Here is a 27,668-nt window from a genome sequence, read left to right as displayed (position 1 = left end):
AACCACTCCAGCAAAGAGCAGCTAAAAAAAAGTCTCTGAAGAATGGCAGAAAATTTCTCCAGAAATTTGTGCAAGACTGAAATCCTCCGAGGAAGAGGACGGAGTCTGTCATCGACAATCAAGTGGGACTTTTGCTGAGTTCTGTTGAGTTTAATAGGCTTAATCTATACTGCTCGTTTTTAATTTGCCAGACGGGCAAATATCCGACTTAGAAGTAACGTCTCCTAACGTAAAACAATTTGGAATCATTTCATATTTACAGTGATACTGCACATGTGTGGACTCACTGTACAGTATATTTGCCATGTCATGATGAACACCGCATCACTTGGCACCATTATGTGATTTGATACAGACACGAGCCCGAACACAAAAAGCAGCTTATCTCTTTGTGTTTATGGATATGAGCGAGCGTGTGTAAAAATGTTTATGTGCTGGCGTGAGAGTAAGTAGGTGTTGAGTAGCTCATTTAGGGAATGTGTGCCAGTCCGGCATGATCTACGAGGAAATGGAACCGGGGCTGACAGCTCGTGAGTGAGCGTCGGCCGTGAAAGATGGACGCTCGTTCGGCAGCGGCGTACGAAAGCCCGCTGGTGTGTGCGTGAGAGAGATGAAGATAGAGGAAGAAAAGAGTGAGAGAGAGAGAGAGACGGGGACACCTTCATTGTCCTAGAGCTAAAATATTGCAGCAGGAATGCAATGAATAAGTCAATGGGAAGTGTGTGTGTGTGTGTGTGTGTGTGTGTGTGTGTGTGTGTGTGTGTGTGTGTGTGTGTGTGTGTGTGTGTGTGTGTGTGTGTGTGTGTGTGTGTGTGTGTGTGTGTGTGTGTGTTTGCATGTGAGAGCAGGTTGTAGATGAGTAACAAGGATGAGTGAGATGTGACTGCCCCTCTGAGAGTCGCTCACCCACATTCCTTATTTCACGCGTTGTAAGTGCATGTTCTGGTGGATGTGTATGTGTGTGATGTGATACAGTAGTAAGACGTACAGACAATCAAGCAGGCAGGCAGGCGAGCAGAAGCACTGCTGCCAATCTTCTGCTTCATTATCACAGCTCGCTCAGCCGCTAAACTCGCCGTGTGTGTATGTTTGTGTCCGTGCGCGCGAGTTGTGCGTGGGCAGGTCACAGATGAGTAACTGTGACTACACTATAAACAACTGTGAAGTCCGTTTTCAGATGAATGGCAGCTAAAATAGCATCCGGGCTGAGCTGGCGGAGCTTGCTGTCCTGTCAGGTGAGGCTCAACATTCACCCTTCAGAAGTACTCCGAACGGATTTATACAGTTGTCATTAGTCACCCTGTCACAATTAGTTTTCCGCTGCTCTCGTATCATTAAGTCTCAACTCGGCTCTCTCGAATAAATGAGTTGCATGACTGTTTATCAGACAATATTGCCAAGGTACAACACAGAATGGAAGACCTATTACCCGGCAAACAAGAGGCACTGTGGAATCACCTTCATCTTTAATGAAAAGCAACACATTCGAAGCTAGAAAATATACTGTGTGTGCCTGTACAAGGACTGTATATCCATCAAGAACCGTTTCCAATCAGGTGATCCTTTTTCTGGATTTACTTTTTGTTTGTCTCGAGTCAAAGTTATTTCCTATGAGGACGACAGAGACTTTTCTCCTTCTCTCGTGTCCATCTCTCTTAATACACAGTAACCTTGCCCGGAGCGGCATCAGGTGAATAATAGGCTTTTGGGGGATCCTTTCAAAGTAAGGGACAAAGACAGATGAGACTGCCATGACGCCGGCTCGGCTCATTCGAGGACACCGGCGGGAAAACTGCAGCACACTAACAGCCTGGTGTTTTATCGAAGGACCACAGCGGTGTGAGAGGCTATATGAACTTATACATTTTGATTTATTGCTTTCTGTGCACTCCTGTGACGCCGGAAGTTTTGATTCCAATCTGCCAAACTGTTCACCACACATTTCTGCTTTTTTTGGAGGTTTCCCAGCCGGCCCACATTGCAGCCTACTACGTGTCAGTCCCTTGCTCTTTTCTCCACATTTCCAGTCCAATCTCTCCTGACTGTCTATCTAATCAAGACCAATGAGCCCCCCCAAAAAAAATGTTTCAAAAAATAAAAAACAAAAAAGTTGGGATATCTACATTTTTTAGACTTTGGGATTATGCTGCCCATGTACTAATTTCAAAAGCTCGAATTATTTATAAGACAAGTGCACACTCAGTGGTGCCTCCTTTCCATCCTTGTTTTGGGCTATAAGAAGAAGAAGAAGATCTGTCGTGCTTGAGCTGGCTTTGGCGTGCTTTAATCTCATTCTACATTCCTCTCCTGAGAATATATGCACATAAAAATGGGTAAGATAGAAATGTGCGTGCATGGTTTTGCAAATGTATTAGATGTATTTATATCTGTATACCAGAAGGGTTCTCTTTGAGGCATCAACTGTTGGAATAAATAGAAAAAAAAACAGGCATACTTGAGACTGTTGTCAGCTGTGCTAACTGTAATTTGTAAAGATGCTTGAAAGGTCAATAGAAAACCTGTGTGTGTTTATAAGATGTTTACCAAGAACAACTAAATTTACCTATTTTATCTTTTGGTCCTTCAGCTTTTAAAATCAATGCTGACCCCTGAAGTCCTGCTGGGTTTGGGCTAAACTCTGCTCTGTTGCAGCTGCTGGAGTCGGTCCACAGTATTTACACATCTGGCCTCTCTTGTCATTTGAAATCACTTGTCAGTTTACATAAAGGCAAATAAATGACATTGGCCTTTTTCACAGTAGACATTTTGAATATTTTTAAATGTCACTTCTCCATCAAAGTCTGCAAACGCATCCGACAGCTACAGGAGACACGTGAGATGGCATGTTGTAGTAGTTAAAGTAAGCATAGCCAAAGGAACAAAATAACTGAATACTTAGATAATTAATATCGCTGAGTGAACAATGGAGCCATGACAGTAGTGGATAAACAGGAACGTTAGGTAACTATGGGCAGATGACACTTGATATGCATTGCAGATAGCCACAATTAGATTCTACCTAGAAAAAATAGTTTGGGAAACTGTTTTTGCCATTTCTGCATTGGCTACATATTCCTGCCTCAGAGATATCTGCTTAATTCAGACATCTGAAGATGCCAATTACAATGCAAAGTCACAAATACCTGTGGCAAAAAGTAAGGCATGACATTTCACATGCGGCTGCCTCATTGATTTATTCGGCTTTTTTACGCTCTCTTTCCCTCCGTCTCCTTATGTCTTTCTTCTCCTATAATACATCTTTCTTTCCTTTTCTTGCCTTCCATTCATTTCTTCTCCCTTTTCCCAGTACTGTTCCCCCTCTCCCCTTCTTCTTTTTGTACACCATTTTTCTCTCCCTGTCAACTCTCTCTCCTTTTCCCGGTCTCTCGGTGCCTCACTCTCAAGCCTCAAGACTGAGAGCCTGAGAAATATCGATCCAAGCTGGCTGAAGGGGGAGAATCAAGTAGGCAGAAAGAGAAGGAAAAAAATAAGCAAGGAGAAGGATTGAGAGGACAAGAGAGAATAGGATGCTGACATCGGGTTTTCAAAAATAATATGTGTTTAAGAGAGAGACAGAAAACAGGATTGGTAAGATGAAGCAAAAAAATAACAGAAAAAGGTGGCTATTTGTACAGGTATAGTGGTCTGGAAATGGGAAAAATCTATGTGTGTGTGTGACTGGAGGGTGTTTTTAAAAACACAGGAATGAGGAGTGGAAATGAGGTGGGAGAATGAGTTAGGGTTGAAAAAAGAAGAGAAGGAAGGAATAAAGGATGAAAGCAGGGTAGAAAAGATTGGAATAAAAAGGAGAAAGTTAGGACGGAGTGTAAGGAGAATATGGAGGAAAACATGGGAAGTAGGGATGGAAAAAATGCCTACAGATAAAGAGATGACAGAGAGAAAGAGACAGAGATTATGTGAATCAGAGAAGTAAACAGAGATGTAGAGAGTGGCGGGAGGCAGAAGGAGTGACATTTACGGAGTGCTGATGATCGAGTAGGCATGAAGGTTAAAGCCATTTTCTCCCCACGAAGCCAGAAACACACACAAACACATAGTTGTAGGCCTGTCTGTTCATGCATACACGACATGGATAAATATGCGCTTTAGAGCTGAATCTGAAGTACCATACAATTACTATAGAATTACTACGGCACGGGATTTCACGACAATACAGTCATTACAAAATTAAGGATTACCAGCAGCCGCATCGACTGTCAGCTGGAAAAACACTGCTCCTCTCGACCAAGAATATTGAATGTAATTGGGATAGTGAGCTGCTGCATTAACCCTCGTGTCATCCTGCGAGTCAAAATTGACCTGTTTCAAAGTTTGAAACTGTGGGAAAAAGAATATATATTTTTACAGTGAAACTTCTGATGTCCACATTTTCAACATTTTTGGGAAATCTGTAAACATTTCATGGTGGGAAAAAAGAAATATTAAAAATGTTTCTTAAGAGCATTTGCAAAAAAAAAAAAATCAACCAAAATCTAGCAAAATTCACTAGACTTTGGTTGATTTTTTTGTGAATGTTCTTAAAGAAAATATCAGAAGTTTTACTGATATGCATGTAATCACTTTAGATATTTTTAGGATTTTTTGGAAGATTTTCACTCATTTTTTGAAAATATTTACAAGAATTTTCTTGCCAAACTTGCGGGATTTTTTTAAAATAAAACTTTTAAGGGATTTTTTTTAAGGAATTTTCTTCTTGAAGGTTTTGCAAATTGTCAGAAATTTGGGGGATTTTTTGATGAATTTTTTGATTTTTTTTTCAGACAAGGAAACCCATAACTGAAGACAACCAGAGAGTTACGTTTCCATAAGCAGAACAAATACAGAAACACAATCGTTACATGTGTCATATTGAATTCCAGGTGGAAAACAAAGCACACAACCTTTATTGGATGGATCTATACCTGGTCTAATATGAATCTGTGACATTCGTGGTGTTTGTCGATCAGTGTTCCAGCTGGTTTTGTCAAAAAAAGAAGCATCACTCTATTAAAGCTGCAGCAAATGACTATAAATTAATAAAGCAAATAATCACTCATGATTACTCAATGACTCATGATAGCCTTTATTTTTAGCTTACGGTTGTTTCAGGCATGAGCTAAGTAACAATAACGACAGGGAAGATGCTCCGTGTGCACTTTTAGCACTATCAGAGGGGCGACAAAAAGAAACTGGACATTGGATGCTGATCACACAGTTCAGTTTTTCTTTATGCTAGCCAAGAACTGTTATTTCTTTGCTCAAGGTTCATTCTGTGACAAAGAGCACCAGACTGGAGCGAGAAACCCAGATGTGAAAATGAAGAAAATAGGTCAGCTGAAGTGTTGTTTTTCTCACACAGTGGTAAGATGTTGGCCAACACTGTCATGTACTTGATTACTAGTGTGGCTGCTGAACTGTGTGATCAGCAACCAATGAATGGTCTCCTTTTTGTCACATCTTGTAAGTGTGTTTATGTGCAGCAACACTGTAATTTCTGATCACTGGCTTTACTATTTAATGTTGTTGCACAGCACAAATGACACGTACACAGAGAGAGCTGTTAAAACTTTAGGGATCTGATGAGTTTTTTTTTGATAGAGGGTTGGTGACAGATTGATGTAGCCTCAATGTCGAGTCCTGTGATAACTTACTGAGGACAGGGTGCTTGTTGTCCACCTGTTTGTGACTTTGTGGTAAATTTCCACCCATTATACTGTATCTGTTTCCAGCTGAGCCGCCCCACTTTACCTGTACTTTAGAAAACTCAGCTCCCCGATGCTTCGACCCAGTGGGCGGCCAGGCTTGTCAAACACTGACAGAAACCTTGCTTATTATTTTTGAATCATCCAAAGATCCTCCAGTTCTCCTGTGCTGAGATCAGCGGTGAACTTGCTCTGTTTGTCAACCTGAGTAGCTGCTCCACGCTTTTATATAATCAGATCAGGCACTGACTCACATGGGATATTGACACACTTCACTGCAGTACACTTAATGCAGACATGTGGGAGAATTCCGAGTCAGCTGAAAAATACACGCAATGATGTCATCGACGATTGATTTTATAGCAGGATGTTTGATTAGTGTCGAGTGCAGCAGCAGACGGCGGAGGAACAGAGGGGTGTGAATGGTTCAGGTTAGCTCTTAAGTAGCTATTATCATTTTTATTCTGATCACCGTAGAGGTTCAGAATTGAGAGCTCCAAGATTCGGGGTTTTGAAGCAGCTAGCTCTGTCAGTCTGGGAGGCCAATGTTAACATTTGCTTCAGCAGCTACATCATCATCATGCAGCCTGCCAGCTTTCCACTTTACCACCATTACCACGCTGAATGCCGTGACGATAATTGTTCACAAAAATCACATTGAGATATCGCCCTCAAATTGTTTGGCCTTGTGTGTTTTTGCGTCTGCACTGCGCCAGCCAATACCCAGTCTCAACAGCAGGATTCCCTCTGCTCCAAAGGTGATAGATTATTGAGCAGACCATCAACCCATCACCCATAATACCCCCTTTATGTCAAAACAGCCCCCACCGTTTACCTCCCCATGTAAAAGATAAGAAATATGTTGAGAAAAGCCTGCTTTTTAACCATTTTGACACTTGCAGCTTTGTCAGCAGGGCTGTGTGCGCTCTTTATTAGGCTAACCTTTGAAGAGCACACAGTCTTTATGTTGTCTGACATATGGGGAAGGTGGAGGAGGCAAAGGGAAACAAGAAAAATATGGTGGGAGGCTGTTATGTTGAGCTATCAAAATGCCGACAGGCTCAGCTGCTCTGTTGCCATTTCATGTAGTATTTCATCTCCCAGGTAATCTCGGCGGTATATTGTCTTTCCTTGCCTTTATCCATGAAAAACACAAAGGGATCAATCTGTGTTTGTGTGTTTAAACAGTCATTCAACCCGTGGGCTATTTCTGCTCTAAACAAAGGCTTGTTGGTGTTCTGTGCAGTAGCCTTCTAGTATGGTCCAAGATCAGTGATGCCATTTATCCGTCCAGGTGGGCTTTGAACTCTTCATGCTGCTTTAACACCAAAGCAGTTTGCACTACATGTAACAGGAGGTCCTTCTCTTCTCCACTCCTACATGCTCACGCTATCAGATACTAAAGCTAGCAGGTTAATAAGACTGTCTCAGTTTTAAAATGCCTCACAAATGACTTGATCTGCAGGAAGTGTGCTGATAATTTGATGATTTAAGCCATTTACTGAGCACAAATACCAAACATTGGTGAATTATACCTGCTGAAATTTGATAACAATGATGGAGCATTTTATTGGATTTCTCAATTTTCTATAATTATAAATTGAACTGTTGGTCTCTTCAAGGTGTGTGAAGCTGTGATGGGCGTTTCTGTTATTTTCTAGACATTGATCTACACAGAAAATCATCTATTGCTGCCGCTCATGGAAGTTTGGAGAGAGAGGAACTTTTGCTGAAGTCAACGTTTCTCAATGACAATAATGGCACATAATCCTGATCCACTGACTTGAAACACATCCTGATTAGGTGACAGTCTTAAAAACAAGCGAGACAGGACTACAAATTGGACATAATACGGTGTATTCTTGTGATATATAGTATTTTGTATTCATGTTGTGATAAAACTAATAAAATGTTTATGTGTCATAAGGCAAAACGTGTTAAAGATGCATAATTAGAGAAAACAAAAGCAGCCACGAGCCAGTGGTCAGCAGCAAAACCACTAAGATATTCACTAAAGGTTAGTTTTACTGCAAATTCATTCAACATTTCTTTTGTAAAAACAGAATAATGTATTATATGCTGGAAAATGCAACAGTGTGGCTGTAAATAAGCTAAGAAAAAAAGCTGCACAAGACCGCAAATGTCTAAAATGTGACATGCTGCTTGATACTATCCACTACAAATGGTTTAACATTCACTTTGGGGATTGCCTCTGCAAACAGCGGTATCAGCATGTCTTTATGAAAGAGCCTGAATGTCTTTTGAGGACTGGTCTGGGAGCCCGGACACAAAGAAGGGAAGCTTGTTTGCAGCTGACCCTTTGCAATCCTTCCTCCCTGCCTCAATCTAAATCCATCCCCTCCTCTCAGGCCAGCCTTGTAAGAGCTTATTCCACCGCGGGCTGCAGCATTGGGACATTACTAACCAGTGAGCAGATGAAGCAGAGCCACTAATGCTGACAGAGTGGAAACACTAAGGGAGCGCCGAGACGGAGTATGGGGAGTAATTTAGGTCAAAGGACCAGCAGGGACACCAAGATGCAGACACACACACACACATATATATGGATATTTTTGCCTTCTTTGTGTCTTCCCTTTGCGTTTCATCTGCCCTGTCCTTATGTATGTCAGCTGTGCTTATTCCATTAAAGGAAAAGTCCGCTCTTCAATATGCCGGCTCCCACTGAGTTATGAAACCGTTGGAGATTTTCCATTAATGCTAATTTGTCTCAGTGAGGTCATCTAAAATGGGAGTAAAATCCTGTTAAACATGAACGCAAAAATAAAGGAGACTTCTGGGAAATAAGGCAGAGCTGACAGCGGTGGCGGAGCAGAATAAATGTCATTTTAATGCTTTTGGACAGTTCAATTGCCATCTCTCCCTCAGTCCACCTTATCTCCACACCAACACCAACAGTGTAATCTGTTGTGTCACCTAGAGACTAACCCTGTGGCTGCTGAATTTACTGTAAAAACAAGCAGGGACCAGCACTGTGGGCTTAGAGCAGTATTTGATTAGGTGGTCTTGCAAAAAAAAAAACTTTGATGAGGAATAAAAAGTTTAATAGAGTTAGCACTTAATGGAAAAAAAATACTCATGTCCTTGTAGAAGTTTAGCATCTTAAATATGGCTGATTTTATGTCTACTGGGCTACGGAGCACTGACTCAAGCTCTTTTCGGTTTTAATCCTTTACTGGCCACTTTAGGCTTGACAGGGCAAACTGAACTAAGCTTAAATAACATTCTAAATCTGTAGTTGATGTTAAACATATAAAGCCGTTTGAAAGTTTATTCCATGAGGTTGTGTATTTGCAAGAGTGGAAGTACAGTTCTGTTTGCATCTACAGGTACACAGACTGTATTTATGACAGAGGATGATTATATTCAGACTGTTAGAGTTGCTCCACAGCTTCAGCCAACACTGTACAAGAAAAAGAGAGACTTTTTGTGTTTTGTTTTCCACCGTGGACACATTTCCTCTAATATAAAGCCCTGCACTGCTATGGAAACAAAAATGAATCCAAAAATGTCTTCTATGCAGCATGACACAGTTATAATGCCACACATCATAAAAAATTAATGTTTTTATTTGTGTATTCATGCTATAGATGTTACTACTTGCATCTATAATTTGTTTCCGTGCTTGTCTCCTATCTGCTCTGTGTAAACACTGCCTGCACTTCAGCTCATTTCAGCTAAAAAGTCGCCGAATTTGTGTCCTGTGACTGCTGCTCACAGCTGACTCACTCATGGATTCACAGCTGCCTGAAACAGCACATATGTTTTGTTTTTTCATAGTAACTGGTGCAGACAGTGTATTTCTGTTGAATTTTCTCAATTAAAAGCTGGGATTTGGTTAAGTGTTCAGATGCTTACAGGATTAGTTCACAGCCTCTTAAAAGGATAAAAACCTGACAATTATTTCTGTTTTTCCAGCTCTGATAAACGCAGTCATTTTGGAATTTTTAAAAAAGATAACATGTCTTTCAGATTGCCAACAGGTTTCAGGGTTCAAGAGATTCAGTTGACGTTAAATGTATGAATCCATGTTTGACTTCAGAAACACACACATTTGTATTCAAAGGTTTTTTCCATGAGGTTCTGTATATGCCTGAGTGGGTGTACAGTTCTGTTTCTCTCTGTTTATACAGGTATAAAGACTGTATTTATGCCAGAGGATGATTATACTTATATGGCAGCAGCAGTTCTGCACCTTCAACCCATACTTAAAAAGGAAAAGAGTGACTCGTGAATTAGGAAAATAGTCAGTAAACCTTGTGTTGCGAGAATCTTTTTGTTTTGCGTTTGCCTTCCCGTGCTGCTGATCATCTCGTAGCCCCTAAAATTTATATTCCAACTCCTCATAGGGTCCCGATCTCAAAGCAGGGAACATTTGTTTCCTAACTCTACAGTGCATTCTACAGTACTGAGATGAATTTCTCATTAGTGAATTTAAGTGACTATTGGACAGAAGAAAGGCTTTCTAAACAGCTGTTTTTGTATCTATAAATGCTCCATTTAGTTAGTAGAAAACAAGTGAATAATTTCAGACACAGCCAATGGGTGGGAGAAACTGTGACTCTGTGTGAATGTGTCACGACTGTTGTCTGTGACGCTGTCCTTGGTGCTGAAATTTCAGCAGACATGAGTGTGCAGCACATGCTGCTGCCAAATGTCTGCTGGGCCGCCTGACTGACTGCACAATGCACGATGCTAGTGAGCTCCTAGTTAATGACCACTGAGTGTGCACAGTTTTTGAATTTCATTACAGAAAATTTTGACGACTAACTCAAAAACGAGATGCAAAGATAATTCTCTGGGCTGACAGTGCTGACAATGATCTAAAACTGTGTAGCACAATTCAGAGAGTGTTTGAGAGGACTAATCAGTTTAGTTTGATATTCAGTTTATGTAAGTAATGTCTGCACAGTTCTCTACATGCTGTAAGTATTGCATTCATTTCAGTTTCAAGTCTTTATTTGAATTAAACTAAATACAGGGTGTCCTTGATTTACGCCAGATTTCCGTTCCCACAGAGTGATGTAAGTTGATTTCTACTGTAAGTCGGAACTCCAAAGATAATGTAAACAAAGTCATTACATGCATGACAATATTGATCAGTTCTTCATAAAAGTCATGAATACTACTGACTTTCATGCATGTATGAATCATTTCACAAGAAGATAAAAGAATATGTTGCACTGTTTTTACAGCTTGATCTAATTGGCATTTCGTCCTGTTCCAAGTGTTTTATTAGATCTAATTTCACTTTCAAGATTTGTTGCCCTTCAAGTAGAATTATCAATGTACTTTTATTTTGAAAAAGCCTTTATTTTGAAGCTTTCTGCTGACAGCAGTCACTCCTTGTGCATTATTTTGATGTTTAGCTTTACACATGTACGTGCTTTTCTGGATGCACAGCTCTCTACTTTGTAAAAACCACAGAGGCAGCGTTGTAAGGAATTAACTTCATTTTTGGACTTAGCGGTTAAGTTAAAAGGATTTATTTACATGCATTTATGTTGTTTTATTCTGTTTTTGTTGCAGCTTTCACTTGGTTTGTGATGTGTATCAAGAGCCACAGTAAAGAAGTCAAGTTTGCTACGACTCACGATTCATTTTGCAAGCACGAGTTTAACTAGTTGGATGGAGATGGCTTTTCTTTTCTTTGAAGTACTGCCATCAGAAGAGTCTGACTTACGCTTGGGAGCCATAATGAAGGGCAAAAAGTTAGCGATGTAGCACAATTCTGGTGACGTACAACTGGCAAATGTAAACAAAGCTGTCTTAAAACGCCGCATGATGATGTATTCATTCGTCAACTAGTTCCACGCAACGACGAAACGCTATAAACAGAGGACCCCCTGTACCATAAAAAACATCCATCACTGAAAAAAAGACTGATCACAATTTGTGCAATGTGATAACACCAATTTGTTTGCATTGCATTTATGTACTTGCCCGTATAAGCCACTCACACTGAATACATGTTTATGGTAAATTTCGCATGCCAGTTTCTTTGCAGTTCATTGTTTAAGGATTGGCACATTCATTCGTTTTGTAGAGATGTAATTCTGCCTGCATATCTCACAACACACTTCACATCATGTGTAAAGTGGAAGAACATCTGTGTACTTCAGCATATGCATGTGTGCATCTGTGCGCTAAATTAAGCATGTGTAAATGTGAGAACACCGCAGTAGCCCAGGTGTTAACGCTGTACAGAATAACTGAAGTGAGCTGAATTTCCATCATTAACAGTGTCTGCCTGAACAGAGCGCTGTCTCCTGCTAACTAATGATGAATTGCGCCGCAGTGATGCATTGACTTTCTCCTGCATGAACAGATCAACAGACTTGTTCCACCAGAGGAGGAGGCCTTACCTCTGGATAACCTCCTGCTCTCTCCATCTATCCCTTCATCCCTTCCTTCTTTTAATCTCTCCTTTTCTCTCGCTTTACCATTCAGTGTTGTGGGAGGCACTGTGAGCAGCGGGGACCTGGCAGAGGGAGCTGTGTGCCAGTGTTTGTGTGTATGTTTGTTGATGTGTGCGTGTGTGTGTGTGTGTGTGCAGGAGGGGTAATTTGCATTCACTGCCACTAGCCACCTCAGCTTCAGAAGCCCTGAAGAGATGGCCCTTTGAGCTGCATTGAAAGAGACGGAGTGTGTGCATATATATGTGTGTGTGAGAAGCGGATGGAAGGTAGCAACATACCTAGTAGTGCAGAACAAGTGAGCGTGTGTGTCTGTTTTCGTGTATGACTAAGTGTGTGTCTGCACCAACAAGTGTTCTGCCGTGTGTGCGTGTGTTTGCATACATGTGCATCTTCAGTAACTTAGCCTTGAGGTGAGGCAGAGCCATTATTAATCCCAAGAGAGCTGAATTCTGCTTTTTGCTGTGTGCCTCACAGGTTGCTGGGCTCTTTGATCTTCCTATATCTTCTTTTTTCAAGGTTACTTTAATAACAAATACACTGGCAGAGAACATGATCTGTTTCCAATTTCATGGCCAGATGGAACAGAGGTAAATAGGATCCTGTTAAAAGTCCAGCCTGCACTCTAACGCCATATAAACAAGCAGTGCTACATGATTTTCTTCAGCGAAATGGCTTCAATAAAGTGAACATACCTCATATCCAATAAAAAGAAATCTAATTGAGTCCTATTTACTATTGAAATAAGAATGTTTCATATCAGGTTCACTCGGTTCAATAAATCCGCTGCACTTCTCCTTTTCTATACTCGAGTCTGTCCCTTTTCCACAGCATTGCTCAGTACGTTTCCTATGCTGTTGGTCTCAACGACAACATGCTAACAAGATAGCTGACCACGCTGCCCTGGAATGGCCGAGTCAGCGGTTTAAAATGTGAATGGTATCAATAAACCGGAGGATTAATTATACCAGGCAAATACACTGAGAACCAGGGGGCAATTTATGACTGTCTACTCCTGCTATATAATATATGAAACCAGAATCCTGTTGAGGCACCGCTGTAGCACAAGTCTACAACCATATCAGTAAAATAATAGGCTAGCAATATCCCAGTAAACCATCACTTATCAAAACAATACCCAGAGACCAAACAGGTGGTGCAGTGTGGCAGATATTCTAACTGTAAAACAGCCGTCACATCCGTTCTTAATGCTGCAACCTGCTACCTTTTGCATGCTCAAACATCACGTCATGGAACAGCCTCCAAAACACTTTAAAGCTCAGTCATTTTGTCTCCCTGAATCAATTCCAAAAACTGATAAAGGAAAATGTAATCCATGTGTGTAACTGCTTTTCCTGATCTGTTTTTTCTTTTTCTTTCTTTTGTTTTTGTTTGAACCTGTTTCAATATTTCTTATTTATATAAGTATATCTGAATTATCTTAATTGTTTTTATATACTGTGAAAATTTTACATTCTCTTAAATGGTTCTCGGAAAACAGATATTTAATCTCAAGGGAGTTCCTGTTAAAATAAAGGCTAAATACAATAAACACTGTGGAGCACTGCAAAAAACAAAACACTGCGGAGTTTCTCAGACTTCTACAAATGACCTGATTTTTGTGGGAGTACTAACAATCTGTTAAGTCTTGATCATTCTGAAAACATATTGGTGGATATTGGCACAGATATACTGGAAAACACACACATGTTGTCTTAAATGCACCTTAATGGAAATTCTTTTCTTATAAATCGAACAAATATGCTCGGGATCATGTCAAAGTCGGAGCAACTTCAACATCATTGTTTACACTGTGTGTGCAGCACATGTAGCAGAGTCCCAGCTGAGCAGGCAGCAGTGCAAAGTCAAGTGGTGAAACACGGAAATATCGCCATGACCAGAACAGGATAACAAGCTGGAAACACGCTATTATTCCTTCTGAGTAAATAGTTGCTAATTTACACATCCAGGAGACAAGATAGTAGCATTCATTGTAAGCCATATTTCTGGCCAATATACAAGTCCAGTATTCTCTCTCTCTTTTAACCACAGTATGTTTGGATCTTCATCGAGCCCTGTGGAATATATCTGTTCATTTAACAGCTAAATGCTCCACTGTGTCCACCAGCTCGTCACTAACTTTGTCTCGGCAGGAAATTTAAAGAGTTTTGTTTCCCCACTGAAAACAACTGCCATCTGCACCTGAGAATAACGTTGCTGAGGGCAGAGGAACTGAATCAAAAGTGGAAAAGCGACAAGATAAAAGACACAAAAGCTCTGCAGAGGTGGGGGTGACCAGTTTTGCATTATACATAGTCATTTTTTTAGTTGCTATTGTGGAATTATTGACACGAGCAGCTGTAAAACAAAACATTCAGCCTGAAAGGATTGAGTTAAAAGGTTTAAATACATTTATGATTTAAAGAGACACCAGGGTTACCACCAGAAAGCCCCCGTTTCCCAGCATGACTCCAAACCACCCAGGGAGAGAGCTTACTATTAAATTGAATGTTTAATTGATAGGACAGGGTATATCAGACTTCATCAAATCCTATTAAATGCACTTCATCAATCCCCGAGTTAAATCAGATGATATCCCAGATTGTGCTGGAGTGCCGCTACAGAAGCCCAGCCAAAAGAACATGGATAGTCAAAGCCTGAGAGCTTATTATTTAAGTACTGTTGTAAAGTCAATTCACTCTCCTGAGGCTAAAAAGATCATTTAAATGGACTGTCTACTGCTAAATCCTATTTCTGCCTTCATTGCTCATCCAAAGCATATGGTGATGACTGGGAAGCTGCGAGAAATTCGGAAGGGAGTGTGTGGGGGGGGGCATGCAGAAGAGAAGTAGGCAAAACGGTGGGAATGTATAACGGGCTGCAGGAGAAAAGGTAGCAATGCATGAAGAGGGGAGATAATAGAGACAGAAAGCGGGAAAAGATGGAGGGAGGACAGGAGAGTCGATCAAACCGATAACCCACATGAATGCGGCAAAACGTGCAAAAACACACCCCGGAGATTACTGGGATCACGTGACGCGCACACCCACTGGATATTTAAACCCATCTACGCATGCATCCACACACATATTCCCTCCTCAGATTCTTCCTCTCCATCTCGCTGGCTTACAGGCTATAAATAGCTGGAACTGAGCTCTGGCTAATTCCTTCATTCAGAGTCTAGTTGAAAGGCAAAATGCACGTGGCCTTTGATGCGCGCCCTGACAGGAAGACACAGGAAGTGGTGGATGGTTGCCAAGACGATCCCTCCGACCCCCCTCGTCCCCCCTTTTCTTGTGTCTTCGATCTAAATTCTGCACTGCTTGAACCTCCCCTCCCTCCATGCCTCCCTCCTCCGCTGGTTCTCATCTTCTCTTCATTTCAATGTGCCTCGCTAACTACGCTGTTGCTCCTGAGCCTCCTTAAGAGGCCACCCGAAGGCTTCAAAATGTGATCAATATCATAATCTGGCAGTGCACTCCGTCTTAGTCGTGTAATCGCATTATGAAACCACTGCATTCGATTGCATCCACAATAAGTGAAAATACACAGTGAAATATGCTAATTTTCTCCATACTCATTTCTTCAATTGCAGTCATTACCAATATCTGCTGAGGTTATTTTAACACATTACGCTTTAAATATTTCTAACATAATATGGGCTCTGGGAAGGGAATGTTATGCATTTAAAGTGTTTGGTGGCTGGGGTATTTTCCAAAATGAAAGCAAAAGATGAAGGAATAGACTAAACAATCTTTTTCTGCCCTAACTGTCGCAGTCATTAGCCTGTCCTCCTAACTTGTTTACCAGAATTAGTTCCACAGAGCTTTTCAATAAGTTGCAGGTGATGGAAAGCGGCTGAAAAAGGCAAAAACAAACAAACAAACAGCAGAATTAAAAAATATGCCGTCCTTCTCAATTGATCCTCTCTCCACCAGAGGAGCATCTCCTTCTTAGGCACAAAGACAGCCACGATACCTTTCTAAACTATTGCCCCACCACATTCTACTCTCACTGTGGACTTTGCTGTGCCGATTCAAATCATCTGGATACCAAGTGGATGATACGATTGGTTAAAATTTCCCACTATGGGTTTCGAAAGCCAGAAATCAGAACCAAAAAGAGGTGCAGTCATCTGGTTTCTTCTCTACTTAAATTACAATATTACAATATTCTGAAAAGTTAGTATGGATTTTTGTCCCTAACCCAAAAATAAGCTGTCTACTCCTGCTTAAAATCTTGTTCACAACTCGTACATCCACTGCGTGGTCGGTCAAAGTGCAGATCTATGAAGTTTTCTGCTGATAACTGCAGTCTGAGCATACCAGCTCACCTCCGACTCTGCTCAAACACTGCAAAAACACTCTATAATAACCGATTCTGGAGAAAAATGATGCAGACAGCCACCAGAAGTCTGAATCCATTTTTTTGGGGTCGTCATTGTTCGTAACAAATTTGCTATTTATGGTGACTGCATACTTATGTTTAAAGATAACAGCATCTTTTTCTAGCAGTAACTTTTGTACATTAAATTTTGTGGCTCTATCCTGTATACTTTGCCATTCGTTATGTTGTCAAAATATTGCATGTTTTAATCAAAGTCTCAGGGCATCCAGCGTTCAGATGCCGTCTACTTTTCCCTCAGATTAGAAAATCACTTGTGGTGTAGTCAACTTTCAAGTGGTGGGCAGAAATTTAGCAAAACTTGCCCTACATTTGCAAACCTATTCATCTCAGTGGAGTGGCAAACCTCCTCAAATCACATTAAGAAATTCACTTCAATGGTGTAGAATTTTAGTCAGAACTTAGACTTCTAAACTTTTAAAACCTTAACCAATTATAAAACTGGACGGCGTCCCACACACAACAAGGAGTGTTAAAGATAATCGGCTCCCAAATCCAAACACAGCCTACTGCATTTGAAAATAACAGTCAATCACCCACCACACAAGATGATCTATTCTTGACAGACTCTTTCCCTTCGCCTGAAAAACCTTTCCCAACTCTTCTCTTTGTCTGAGCAGATTTGTCTTGTAAGACACGTTAGTCTCAGTAGTTCTAGATCTGTTTCTCATAACCTTTCTTTCATTTCAACAGTCCGTCAAACCCACAGGCTGCACCAGCTTAACAGTCAGCAATTAAAAAATCCACTCTTTTTCCTGGATGTTGCAGGTCGTTGCTGCAAACACTGACGTTACCGTCATCAGATTTTTGCAAATATCCAACAGAGACAGAGTTCTGTCAACCCTGGGGACCTGGCTTGGTTTCTTTACTGACATTTTAAATGCTTTTTGTCATGTAAATGTTCACAATTTAATAAACTACACTAAAAATAAATGTAATACCTAAGACTATATCTTGAGGTATTACATCAAAGGCAACTGGATTTGCTTTTTTAGTCTCGAAGATGAGTTTGTCACTCACCCAAAATGCCTTATCGCTTCCTTGGGGTGTATGTAATCTGATTATTCTGGCTTAACATCAAGTAAGTTACATGTCATATCAGTCTGTTTAACTCTGCCAATCACTGTAAAACCCCACTTCTCTTCTTTAGCTCAACTATTTCATTATAAAAACAACATTTCCTGACTTATACATCCATTTTTTAATATCCAGGTTCACTCTCGTGCTCTAAATATACACTATTCTCACTATACTCTCGACTATACTAGTATTATGACCTTAAACTCAAATACCCTTTGACGCAGGAATCATCCAACACAAGACTTACACATAATGGTCCACTCGCTGACTTCACAAAGGGTTTTTTTTACAGGTTTCTGAGAGCTGTATTTAATGCTTTATAAGATCTTTTAATGCTGCCTGAGATTGGATCTAAGGCCAATTAAAACACTGATTAATGACGCTAACATCAAGTGAAAACTGCTATGTTATGAGAGTACAGAGGTGTAAACGGGGGTTGCAAGAAAAAATATGTCCATTTGGGTTTATTAAAGCACATGTGGTAATTACAATTTATGTTTGGCATACAGAAGGCCAGTGATAACAGAAGCTGGAAGTCTATATTTCTGCAGTGAGAATGAATTGCAAATTCCTTAAATTTCCTTCATTCCTCCTGAGTGTTAATGGAGGCTCGGGTTGTCGTTAAAAGATGGGGTATTTTCTCGTATGGTTTGACTGAATACTGGCCTGGCTGATTAACAGATTGCAAATTCTGTATTTTTTCCAGAAAATTGGTGTCCTTTTTTAATTTAAAAGAAAAATAAAGTCATGTAAAAATGTGCTAGTTTGGCTCTAAGGTAGTCACCTCTTTCTATGTCTAGCCATCACTCTGTTGTCTTGAAAAATGTCCCATTTACATCTGATTGGTTGCACGTCAAGTAATAATCCGCTATCAAGACTGAAGGAAAGACTGTGTTGGAGTTTGTGTTATTTTAAATTTTGATACCATGATAGTTTCAAATATCTGTTACCTTGAATCCTAATTGTAATCTTATCATCCCTGAAATAAACTATGTTGGTGTTTCCCTTATTTGGTCATTATGAGCCCAAACCTGAGCACTTTTCCTGCCACTACTTTTCATGAATGTCACTAAAAATCTAACTCATCAGGTGGCAGAACACCAGAGCTAGAAGTGCGAAAATTAAAGACTACATTACAGAAATGTGGAACCAGTTTACCAGCACTGATCGGCTGATCTTTTAGGGCACTGACACTTTCAGAATCACCACCGATAGATATCCGGTGTGTTGTGGCCTTTCGGCAGTAAGCACTGGATCACCCCATGAACGGAGCAGTTGAAAGCGAGTGACCGACACCGGCTGATTTGATTCTCTCCTCGCCCTCACCACATAAAAGCTGAAAAACAAAGCTTTTCACCACGCAGGTCTGTCATCCTCACTGATGTGTCTCAGGACAGAGCGGAGAGGAACAAAGTGGAGAGATAAGGGGGAGGTGAAACATGGGAGAAGGTGCAAAAGCCAAGATGGACTCTGTCATGTTTGGTTTGTAAGGTTTGGACTACAGGATGGATGAGACCTGCTCTGACCTCCATCTTCCACAAAATGACAACAACCTACAGACGCCTGACTTTAAATCTGACTCTCTGCCTCTCACTGTGTCCTTGTCTTTTTTATTAAAGGCTCTGGTTTGTCTATTTCAGTTCTAGCAAGCAACTTCACATCAAAGAAAACTTTTGGGTTTGTGATGAAGGCTGTGCAAGAGAGAGAAAGAATCCCCGGGGAGCTACAGGCACCCATACTACATGTAACAGCAATTGTTCATTCTAGGGGAAGTGTATTCTGCCTGCAGATAGATTGTGATCTATTTCCCCCCCATCATCCCCTTTTTCTCTCATTTTTGTTCTTCAGACGGTATCAACTGGGGCTGGCTGGGGAAAGAGGTGATATAAAGAAAGAGATGGAGCAGAATAATCAAGGTTTTTTTTCTGGCATCACAAGCAGTATAGATCATATTTCCACTGCTGCATGCTGGCACTTCTGTCTCTCTTTCCATTATTTATCTGTTTGTTTTTATCTCTTATTTATTTATTCATCTCCAGCCCTTTGACGATGCCGGTGTCGCTGCGCAGCGCTCGGTCGCCGTGTGCATTATTGTATTAGTATTGAACCCTTCTTGATGAATCTCCTCAGAAAATTGAAATATTGCAGAATGGGGAGATGTGGGAGTTTGAGCTTGATGCATGGAGATGGATGAAGTATCGGATGGAATAATTTATAAGGCCCTCAGCTCGCACCCCGCAGCTCAGCCAAAGAAGCGCGGCGCTGACAACGCTGAGGTTAGCGGTTCAAATCCCAAAGGATTATCTGGCAAACCCGATGTCTACCCTCCTTGAAGGGACTAATTGAAAAGGACTAGCAGCTTAAAAGGCACTTTTGTAACAGTTTATCGGGGTTAAACCCAGCCTACCACCAATAAAGTTCTTTAGAAAGTGGCACTGTCTGCCTCAGCATCCACACACGTCCATGTCTGTTTTTCTGAATTCACTTCTTAATTATTGATCTTACAATGCTGTCAACACCAGATGCGAGATGTCAGCGTTTCATAAGCTATTCATGCGAGTCTCCCGTCTCCTGCCGGTGTCCACACCAGCCACTTTTCAGTCGCACATTCACACGCCTCCAGAGAATCCTAATCGGTCTTGATTGCAGTTTTTGTGAAACTGGCCTGTGGAAAAATGTCCTCTGAAAGCTTGCCTCAGGTTGTGAGACATGCACATTCATGCCATAGATTGGCTGGATAAAGGATAGCTGAAAGGCAACAGCTCTAAAACCAGTCACATGAACGGGTAGGAAGCTGTTTGAAGGGCAAACATTTGTACAGCGCAACACAAAAACTATGTAGCTTGACGAATTAGTGTTTTCATTTTTATGCCCTGTATTATAATAATTGGATTTTATTTTTAAGAATGCATCAGTGAAGAATGAGGTGAACCAGCCAGTCCATTATTTGGAAAAACTTCCATTCTAGCTAAGTGTTACTTCAAGAAAGAGCTGAGGACAAGAAATGGAGATGCAGTCTGCAAAATGTGGTTATTAGCTCATAACTCAACAAATTCAGCAAATGAATCCAGCTATGGTTGATTCCTGTTGTCCCTTCAGGCTCTAGAAGGTGTTGTGGGTCTACTGATAAGACACTAGACCCACAAACTTCGGCATCTCACCCAACTTGCTTCTGCTAACATCAAAGCGATGGTTCCTCTATTACTGCCTCGCTGTCTGCATAACTGCACAAAGCACGGCTATAATGGATCCTGTATGCCAGTAAACATTCCCATTTGGGGGCTGCCGAGTCGAACTCCTCCAACTTATTCACCATGAAGCTTTGCTCTGTGCTAACGGCCGCTGACTGCTGAGAGAAGCATGCGGCTTGTCTGTGGGCCCGAGGCGGCGGCGGCAGCAGCGGAGGGTCCTTCCCTCGCCTCGTCCATCGACCCAGCGTGACTCTGCAGGATCCAGATGAAAACCTCTCGCTATGATTTATGGGGTGTCGTCTCCCGGGAAACCAGTGGAGCCCATCCCTCCCCGTATCTGGCGAAGGACCTATTTGCCAGAGGGCAAAAGCAGTTCCCCTGGGTCCTAAAGCCTGATATTCTTTGCTACCAAAGGGACGAGGAAGCGGTAATAAACACGGTACATTATAGCAGTATTCCAGTGACCAGTGTGCAATGAATTCCACTAGGAAAGGAAAGCTAGAGCTACTGCAGAAAGCCACTTACTGCCAGCAGGGCAGAAAGGCCACAAAGACTATTATGTCTATATGTAATGTATATTATTACATGCAAACATGTCAAAAGGCACTACAATCAAGTGAGAATTCACAGGTTGACTGTTCTAAGCATCTTGGAAGAATTTGCTAAAGCTCTGCAGATTTAGTTTGACCCTATATGTTGTGGTTCTTCAAGTAATCCCTGACAGATTCCATTTTGTTAACATCAGAATTCAGTTCTTTTTAAACTCGGGGTGGATTCCTTTTAGTACAACCTGATGGATAAGAATCTAAACACCGAAATGCAAAATCTTTTCTACAGGAATATATAAATGAGTGTGTTGGGGTGTTAAAGTGCTATAACCTAATGCTGGGTATCCCTGGGTAGCTCTGAAGTATATATAGCATATACATCCATCAGCCATAACAATAAAACCATCTGTCTGATATTGTGGAGGGGGACGCTGCCAATGGATTCTTTGTATCCGAGTGGTTGCAGGGTGGGCAATCCAGTAGATGTTTGGAATTAAGACGCCAAGTCAACACTTTATCATGTCCTTTCAGTGGTTCAAAACTGTTTTTAAGCAGTTTTTATGGTGTGACTGGCGCCCTGTCTTGCTGTAGGTAGAAAATGTCGTCTGGAAGTGCTGTAGCAATGTGGGAGGTGGGTGTATATTAAAAATAATAAAATCTAAAAGCACAAAAAACCTCATTTGCATATTAGATTAAGCTGCGGTTAATCAGATAGTAAGTGTAATTCTACATTATCGCAGGAAGATTATTAGTTGCGTTTCATTTCTTAATTTGTTCCAAAAGCAACACAAATTCGGGAACATATTTATTTATGACATGCCACAGAATTAATGAAAAAATGACAACACATGGCTAGCTTTGCAACTTACTAAGTACTTAAGTATTAATTAAAGCGCCACGAGTAACCGCCAAATGTTAGCGTATTTGTTTATCTATGAAGAAACACACACATGCATGTCAGAGCGTCCCACTTTCTTCCATTTGCACTGATGGCAGCATTAAGAAGTAATTCTGCAGGATTAATCCACTTAAAATTAGAGGAGGTTTTTAAGGATTCTGTCTTAAGGGTGGCCTAAAAAAAACGGATACAAGTAAAAGGCCTCGGGAGACACGAGATGCAGCCTTCGTGCTTTAAAAGTGAGGAGCATGAAGTGCAATCAATGGTACGGCCAAAGAGAAAATGGGAGAAAATCAGTATGTGTGTAGATAGGAGAGTAAAATGTGTCATATTGTGTGGCAATGAGCTGAGCCGATAGTCCCTATGGACCGCAAGTGATGGCTGATTTTTTAAACTACTGCCCAAGAGCTTTCGTCTTCTTCCCTCTACTCGTTTCCTCTCCTGATTTCACCTCCTCACCCCTCTTCTCCTCCCATCTCCCAGCTTTTTCTCTTCTCCTTTCCTTTCCTCTGGAGCTGCATATGTAAAAAAAAAAAAGATTTAAAATCAATGCAGGAGGGAAAATAAAAAGGAAAGGAGGAGCAAAAGGGAAGACAACCCCCGAGGCTGTTACAGATTGCTGAGGTTAGCAGTGTCATGGCTGACTGGACCACAATAAATCCATCAGCAGTGATGAAGAAAGATGAGGGATGGAGCAAGATCATATGTTGCCAGTGCTTTTGTTTTCTGAATTTACAATAAAACGTGCTAATTAAGTATTTGCTATTTTGACAATGTCTTCGTGAGTAGCACACATTTCACCATTAGTTACCTCCTCCAGGAGGTTATGTAATCATCGGAGTTTGTTTGTCTGTTTGTCTGTTAACAGCATAACTCAAAAAGTCATGGACGGATTTTTACCAAATTTTTACAGAATGTCCGGAAGAGCAAAAGTAACAATCAATTAGATTTTGGAGGTGATCCGGATCACCGTCTGGATCCAGGATTTTTTTGAAGGACTCTGTACAATTGAGAGAGATGGCCGCCACTTTTGCTCTTCCGGACATTCTGTAAAAATTTGGTGAAATTCCGTCCATTACTTTTTGAGTTATGCTGTTAATAGACAAACAGACAAACAGACAGACAGACAAACAGATGGCCTGGCGGAGGTCTGCGCTCTCCGAGTGCTTTTCTAGTTAACTATGTATTAAACTGACAATGCCGGTTTTTGTGCTGATGATTGATGCTGAAGATGAGGGTCACTGTCTGAGGGTTTTTTTATATATGTATCTGTGTGACATTTCCAGAAAGTGCACTGTACACCGGTAGGAGAGTATGTAAGCGAGTGGCTGGGAGTGTGCGTGTGTGGTAAGACATTTGCATTTTAACTACATCACACATCTAAAAAGCCCAGGGAAAAAGAGTTGATATATGGTGCTGTATATGTGCCCAAGGAGCTATAAGAGGCAGTGATGATGTGTCGAAGGTGGAGAAGCGGAGGGAAGGGTGTTGAGCTGCAAGGGGGCTAAAAAAAAAAAGTCTAGTCAATTGATAGAAGTGCTGAAAGGGAAACTGAAATGTGTTAAAGTGGAAAATCAGTTTCTTATCCTGACATGCATCCCCACAGACAGACAGAGAGCAGGAGAAAGACACGAGTACAAACATAGACATACGCGCATTTTTTTTTGGTTAAAGCACATGCTGGGCTATTCTTTTTATGTTGTTTGAACATCTGTGTGTATGCGCCTGTTTGAAAAAAAAATATTTTACTCCTGCACTACACAGATATTCAGTAAAATCCATCTGTAAATGTTCTTTCAGAAAATGTCCAGTTGGCTTTGAGATGAAAAAAAAAACCACTTTCTGCAAGTGAAACCTGCCGACGTGAATCTTACAGCCTTTTTTCTGTGCAACGTGCCGGCTTTGCACAGCTTATATTAGAGATATATAAATGAAAAGACAAATGTGAAACACGTCTTACAATACCCTAGGCAAGGAGAGAGAGAGGGAGGGGGGTGATGGAAGTCTCTACTTTTCAAATCATACCTGCCGACAAGACGGAAATATTTCTCTTTTATTGCTCACACACCTAATAGTGCCTGTACAGACAAAAATGTCCGCAGTATGATCTGAGTTGAGAGAGAAGGGTTCTTGACAGTGGAAAAAAAGAAAGGTAAGAAAAGTCAAAAGTCATCTAATCATTTTTCTCATAAAGCACCTGGAAGCTGCTCTAGTCCTGGTCTTTGTTCTCCTGCTTTACAACACCATGAATGGGATGGAACATAAAATTTTTGGACCCTCCATGGGATATTTATTATTATATAGCGTTTTTTATATGAGTCCCCCCCCCCACCCCGACACACATATACAGTCTTAAAACTCATAGTTGTTATCTACAAGAAGCAGGCAAGATATTAATGGTGTTTAAAGTTTGCAAGAACCAAGAAGAGAATAATAATGTTCACTTTTCCAGATGCTGTTCCACCTTAATTTAACACAGTAAAACCTTATGAGTGATCATAATTAACCATTCACTACACCCCTCCCCTGTGGAGTGATTGTTTAGCAATTATCACAAGGGAATCAAGCCTGTCAAGCTTCTCCACGTGTAAAATATGGGTGTATGTGGTTGTAGGTTATGCTACAAAGGTGCTGTATTTGAATCCACTGGTCGTGCGTGGAAGCTACTACAGTATATGAGAGTATCGGCTGTAATTAGGAGCCTGGAAATGGATTTGGGGATATTTTCACTCCAGCTGAACTCATTATCTCAGACAGAACTTACTTGCTGGTTAGCCTTCAATCTAAATGCCTTTTATCTCACAAGCGTAAATCTCATTTCTGTCCGCTGATGGAGCCAGAATATTTTGATGGGAGTAGGATCCACACTGGGGTGGTTCAGAAACTGATCTTTTTTTTTTAACATCAACTCATGCAGGCATGAACAACAAGTAGAAGTACACCATGAGGACTAATGTATAATAAATGAGTTCACGTAACCCTCAATTGATTCTTGAATGGTTGTTCCAAGTTGTGCTTTTATAATTGTTAACAATTAAACAATTTCAATTATACTAGAGTAAGGATATAATCAAGAAGACTTCTAATGGGCTTCCCTAATGACAGCATGGGGTAATCAATCGGCTCTGACCTTTCCTGTCTTGCTTCTGCAAGTGTAAGCAAAGCAGCACATAAATCATAGCTATGCTTTATTGAAACCTGTAACACAGCTTGTGACTCTACGTAGCAATACAAAAACAACGTTGTAGTTCCGTTTTCGGGTGGAACTTGTACCTGTATTTAGCCAAAAACCACTTTGCATCAATGTAATGGAAACATTAAAAGGTCGAGTGTTTCCAACTAACTCATGAGCGTAATGTCAAAATTTTTGCATGGACAGTTGTTGGTTCAGCCAATACAAAGATATTTTGGTATTTCAACCACACTATGCAAATTGAGATATAATTTTCAGTGGTAAATCTGCTCAAGTATAAGAACATGAGCTGTGCAAGTATGGAAAGCTTGACAGGCATACAAACAGTAACTCAAGGGCAGGGCTTAGTGAACAGCAAATTATCTCTTGATCACTACTCTCTCTGTTACCCACAAATCCCCTCAACTCCCACCACCACCAACCCTTTATTTCTGTCTGTCTACTCACCATCCTCTGTGGGCACGTAGACATTGAGGTAGAGGCAGTCCTCGCTCTGGTTCTGGATGTAACCCGCCGCCACGTCCAGGTTGTCTGTGAACCACACAGGCAGCATTATCTCTGGCAGCACCCCGTGCACGTTCTGAGGGCACACGGGAGCAAACTGGGTGGCGTTGCGGATCTCCTGCCAGGATCCAGGGGCTTCGGGTGGCTGAAAGCGGCGGTCGCCGATGGGTGCCGTGGCGTAGGGAACCCCCAGGTACTGCTCTACGGGGCCCAGAATCTCATTGTTCAAGTCCTTCTTGATGCCTCGGAGCTTGCCGTAGTTAGTGGTGACTATGGGGTGTTTAGAAGGATCCATCTTCTGGCTCGAGGCCAGGCTGAAGAGCACAATAAGCCCTAGCAAACTCATGAGGTACCAGTCTGTCAAAAGACTAAGAGGGCGTGTCCTGGACAACGAGCCCCGTCGACTTTGCTTACTCAAAGCAAGCCCAAGGGGATACATGGCTGGATTCATATTGTTCCACCACCTGCTTGTGTTTTGTTTGGGAGAACTTTTGTCTCTTTCAGACAATGTGGATTATAACCAGCAATCTGGAAGGTAAAGCATAAGAGGGGGATTAAAACAACACAAGCAGGTGGACCCTTTAAGACCAAACTAGCTTTTTTCAAAGGTTTTGCAGGGCTGCTGAGTGAAGGTGAGATGGAGGGCAAAGCAGTTGCTGGGGGAAGGAGGGTCCTCGGGGTGCTGGAGAAGGGGTCGATCCTCGGTGTGGGTGCCAGGTCAGTGTTGATTCTGGGCAACGGTGATCCGAAACACTTCTCCAGCCATGGTTCTGTTGCGTTCCATACCTATTCGTCTTCTATTATCCAGATAATTGAATTGATGGTGAATTCTGCAGAATGAGACAGAGAAGCAGGAGGGAGGAGGAGAGAAGAGATTCAAAGAAGGATGGCGATATATAGAGAGAAAAACAGCAATAGAGAGGAGGCAAGGGGAGACAAGAACGACAGAAAGATAAGAGAGATTATAGCTTATCTGAAACAGAAATATATTCCATTAAATGTTGTCAGAGCAGCAGTTTTTCCCCCTTTTACTGTTGCCAAGCAAAAAGCATTCCCTGAAATGAAAGCAGTGAAATGAGAAGACATTCTAAATCTAGAGACAGTGTTTTGGAGATCAAGAGACAGGGGTTCATTTTGGGAACATTTTATGTGGTGATCAACGCGTTTCACTTCATTTCATTACATTGCAAAGATTTAAAAAAAAATAAATAAAACGCTCTCCTCCAGTAGGTAAAGGAGAAAAGCGCCTCAAACAGATGCAGCTCCTGTGATCACATTTTCCTTCCTTTGGTCTGCGCAACATAATCGGACTCCGTGCTGAGTGCACATTTCTACACGTCTCTCCCTATTTATTATGCATGAAAAACCCAAAAGTGGACATGTTCACCCTGTCCTGGTGTGACCTATATGAGGACAGCCATCAAATCCCTCCCGGTGAACTGTGTTTAACCTGCCAGCTCACTCGCAGCACACACACACACATCTCTGCAGAGAGCTAATGTAGTGTAGTGCATGCAGTCACGCCACATTGTGGTCTTCGTCAAACAACACTGCAACTGATGCCTCAATATTTATGGTTATTAGTTTCCTAGACACTTCCGTTTTGCAGATAGTAGTACAGTAGACGGAGCGGGCGAAGAGGACCGGCTAGAGATTAGGGTGAGCCTTTCACTGCCCGGCAAGGTCAAGGGTCAATAATGTGCGCCTTTAAGCA

General features: G+C 41.4%; 1 protein-coding gene across 2 annotated transcripts in view; it reads right to left on the bottom strand.

Moving 5' to 3' along the window:
• The window catches only part of nlgn2a (neuroligin 2a), a 199,204-nt gene that overhangs the window by 98,632 nt on the left and 72,904 nt on the right, over positions 1 to 27,668 (bottom strand). For both annotated transcript variants that reach the window (XM_051943595.1, XM_051943594.1), the window contains one exon: positions 25,898 to 26,784. In XM_051943595.1, the coding sequence (XP_051799555.1) occupies positions 25,898 to 26,405 (508 nt within the window). In that variant the 5' untranslated portion in view covers positions 26,406 to 26,784. The remainder of the gene's footprint in view (positions 1 to 25,897; positions 26,785 to 27,668) is intronic.

The sequence above is a fragment of the Acanthochromis polyacanthus genome, chromosome 23, assembly GCF_021347895.1.
Source record: "Acanthochromis polyacanthus isolate Apoly-LR-REF ecotype Palm Island chromosome 23, KAUST_Apoly_ChrSc, whole genome shotgun sequence".
Lineage (NCBI taxonomy): Eukaryota > Metazoa > Chordata > Actinopteri > Pomacentridae > Acanthochromis > Acanthochromis polyacanthus.
The sequence above is the reverse complement of the archived record's forward strand: the minus strand, read 5'-3'. Positions and strand labels throughout refer to the sequence as shown.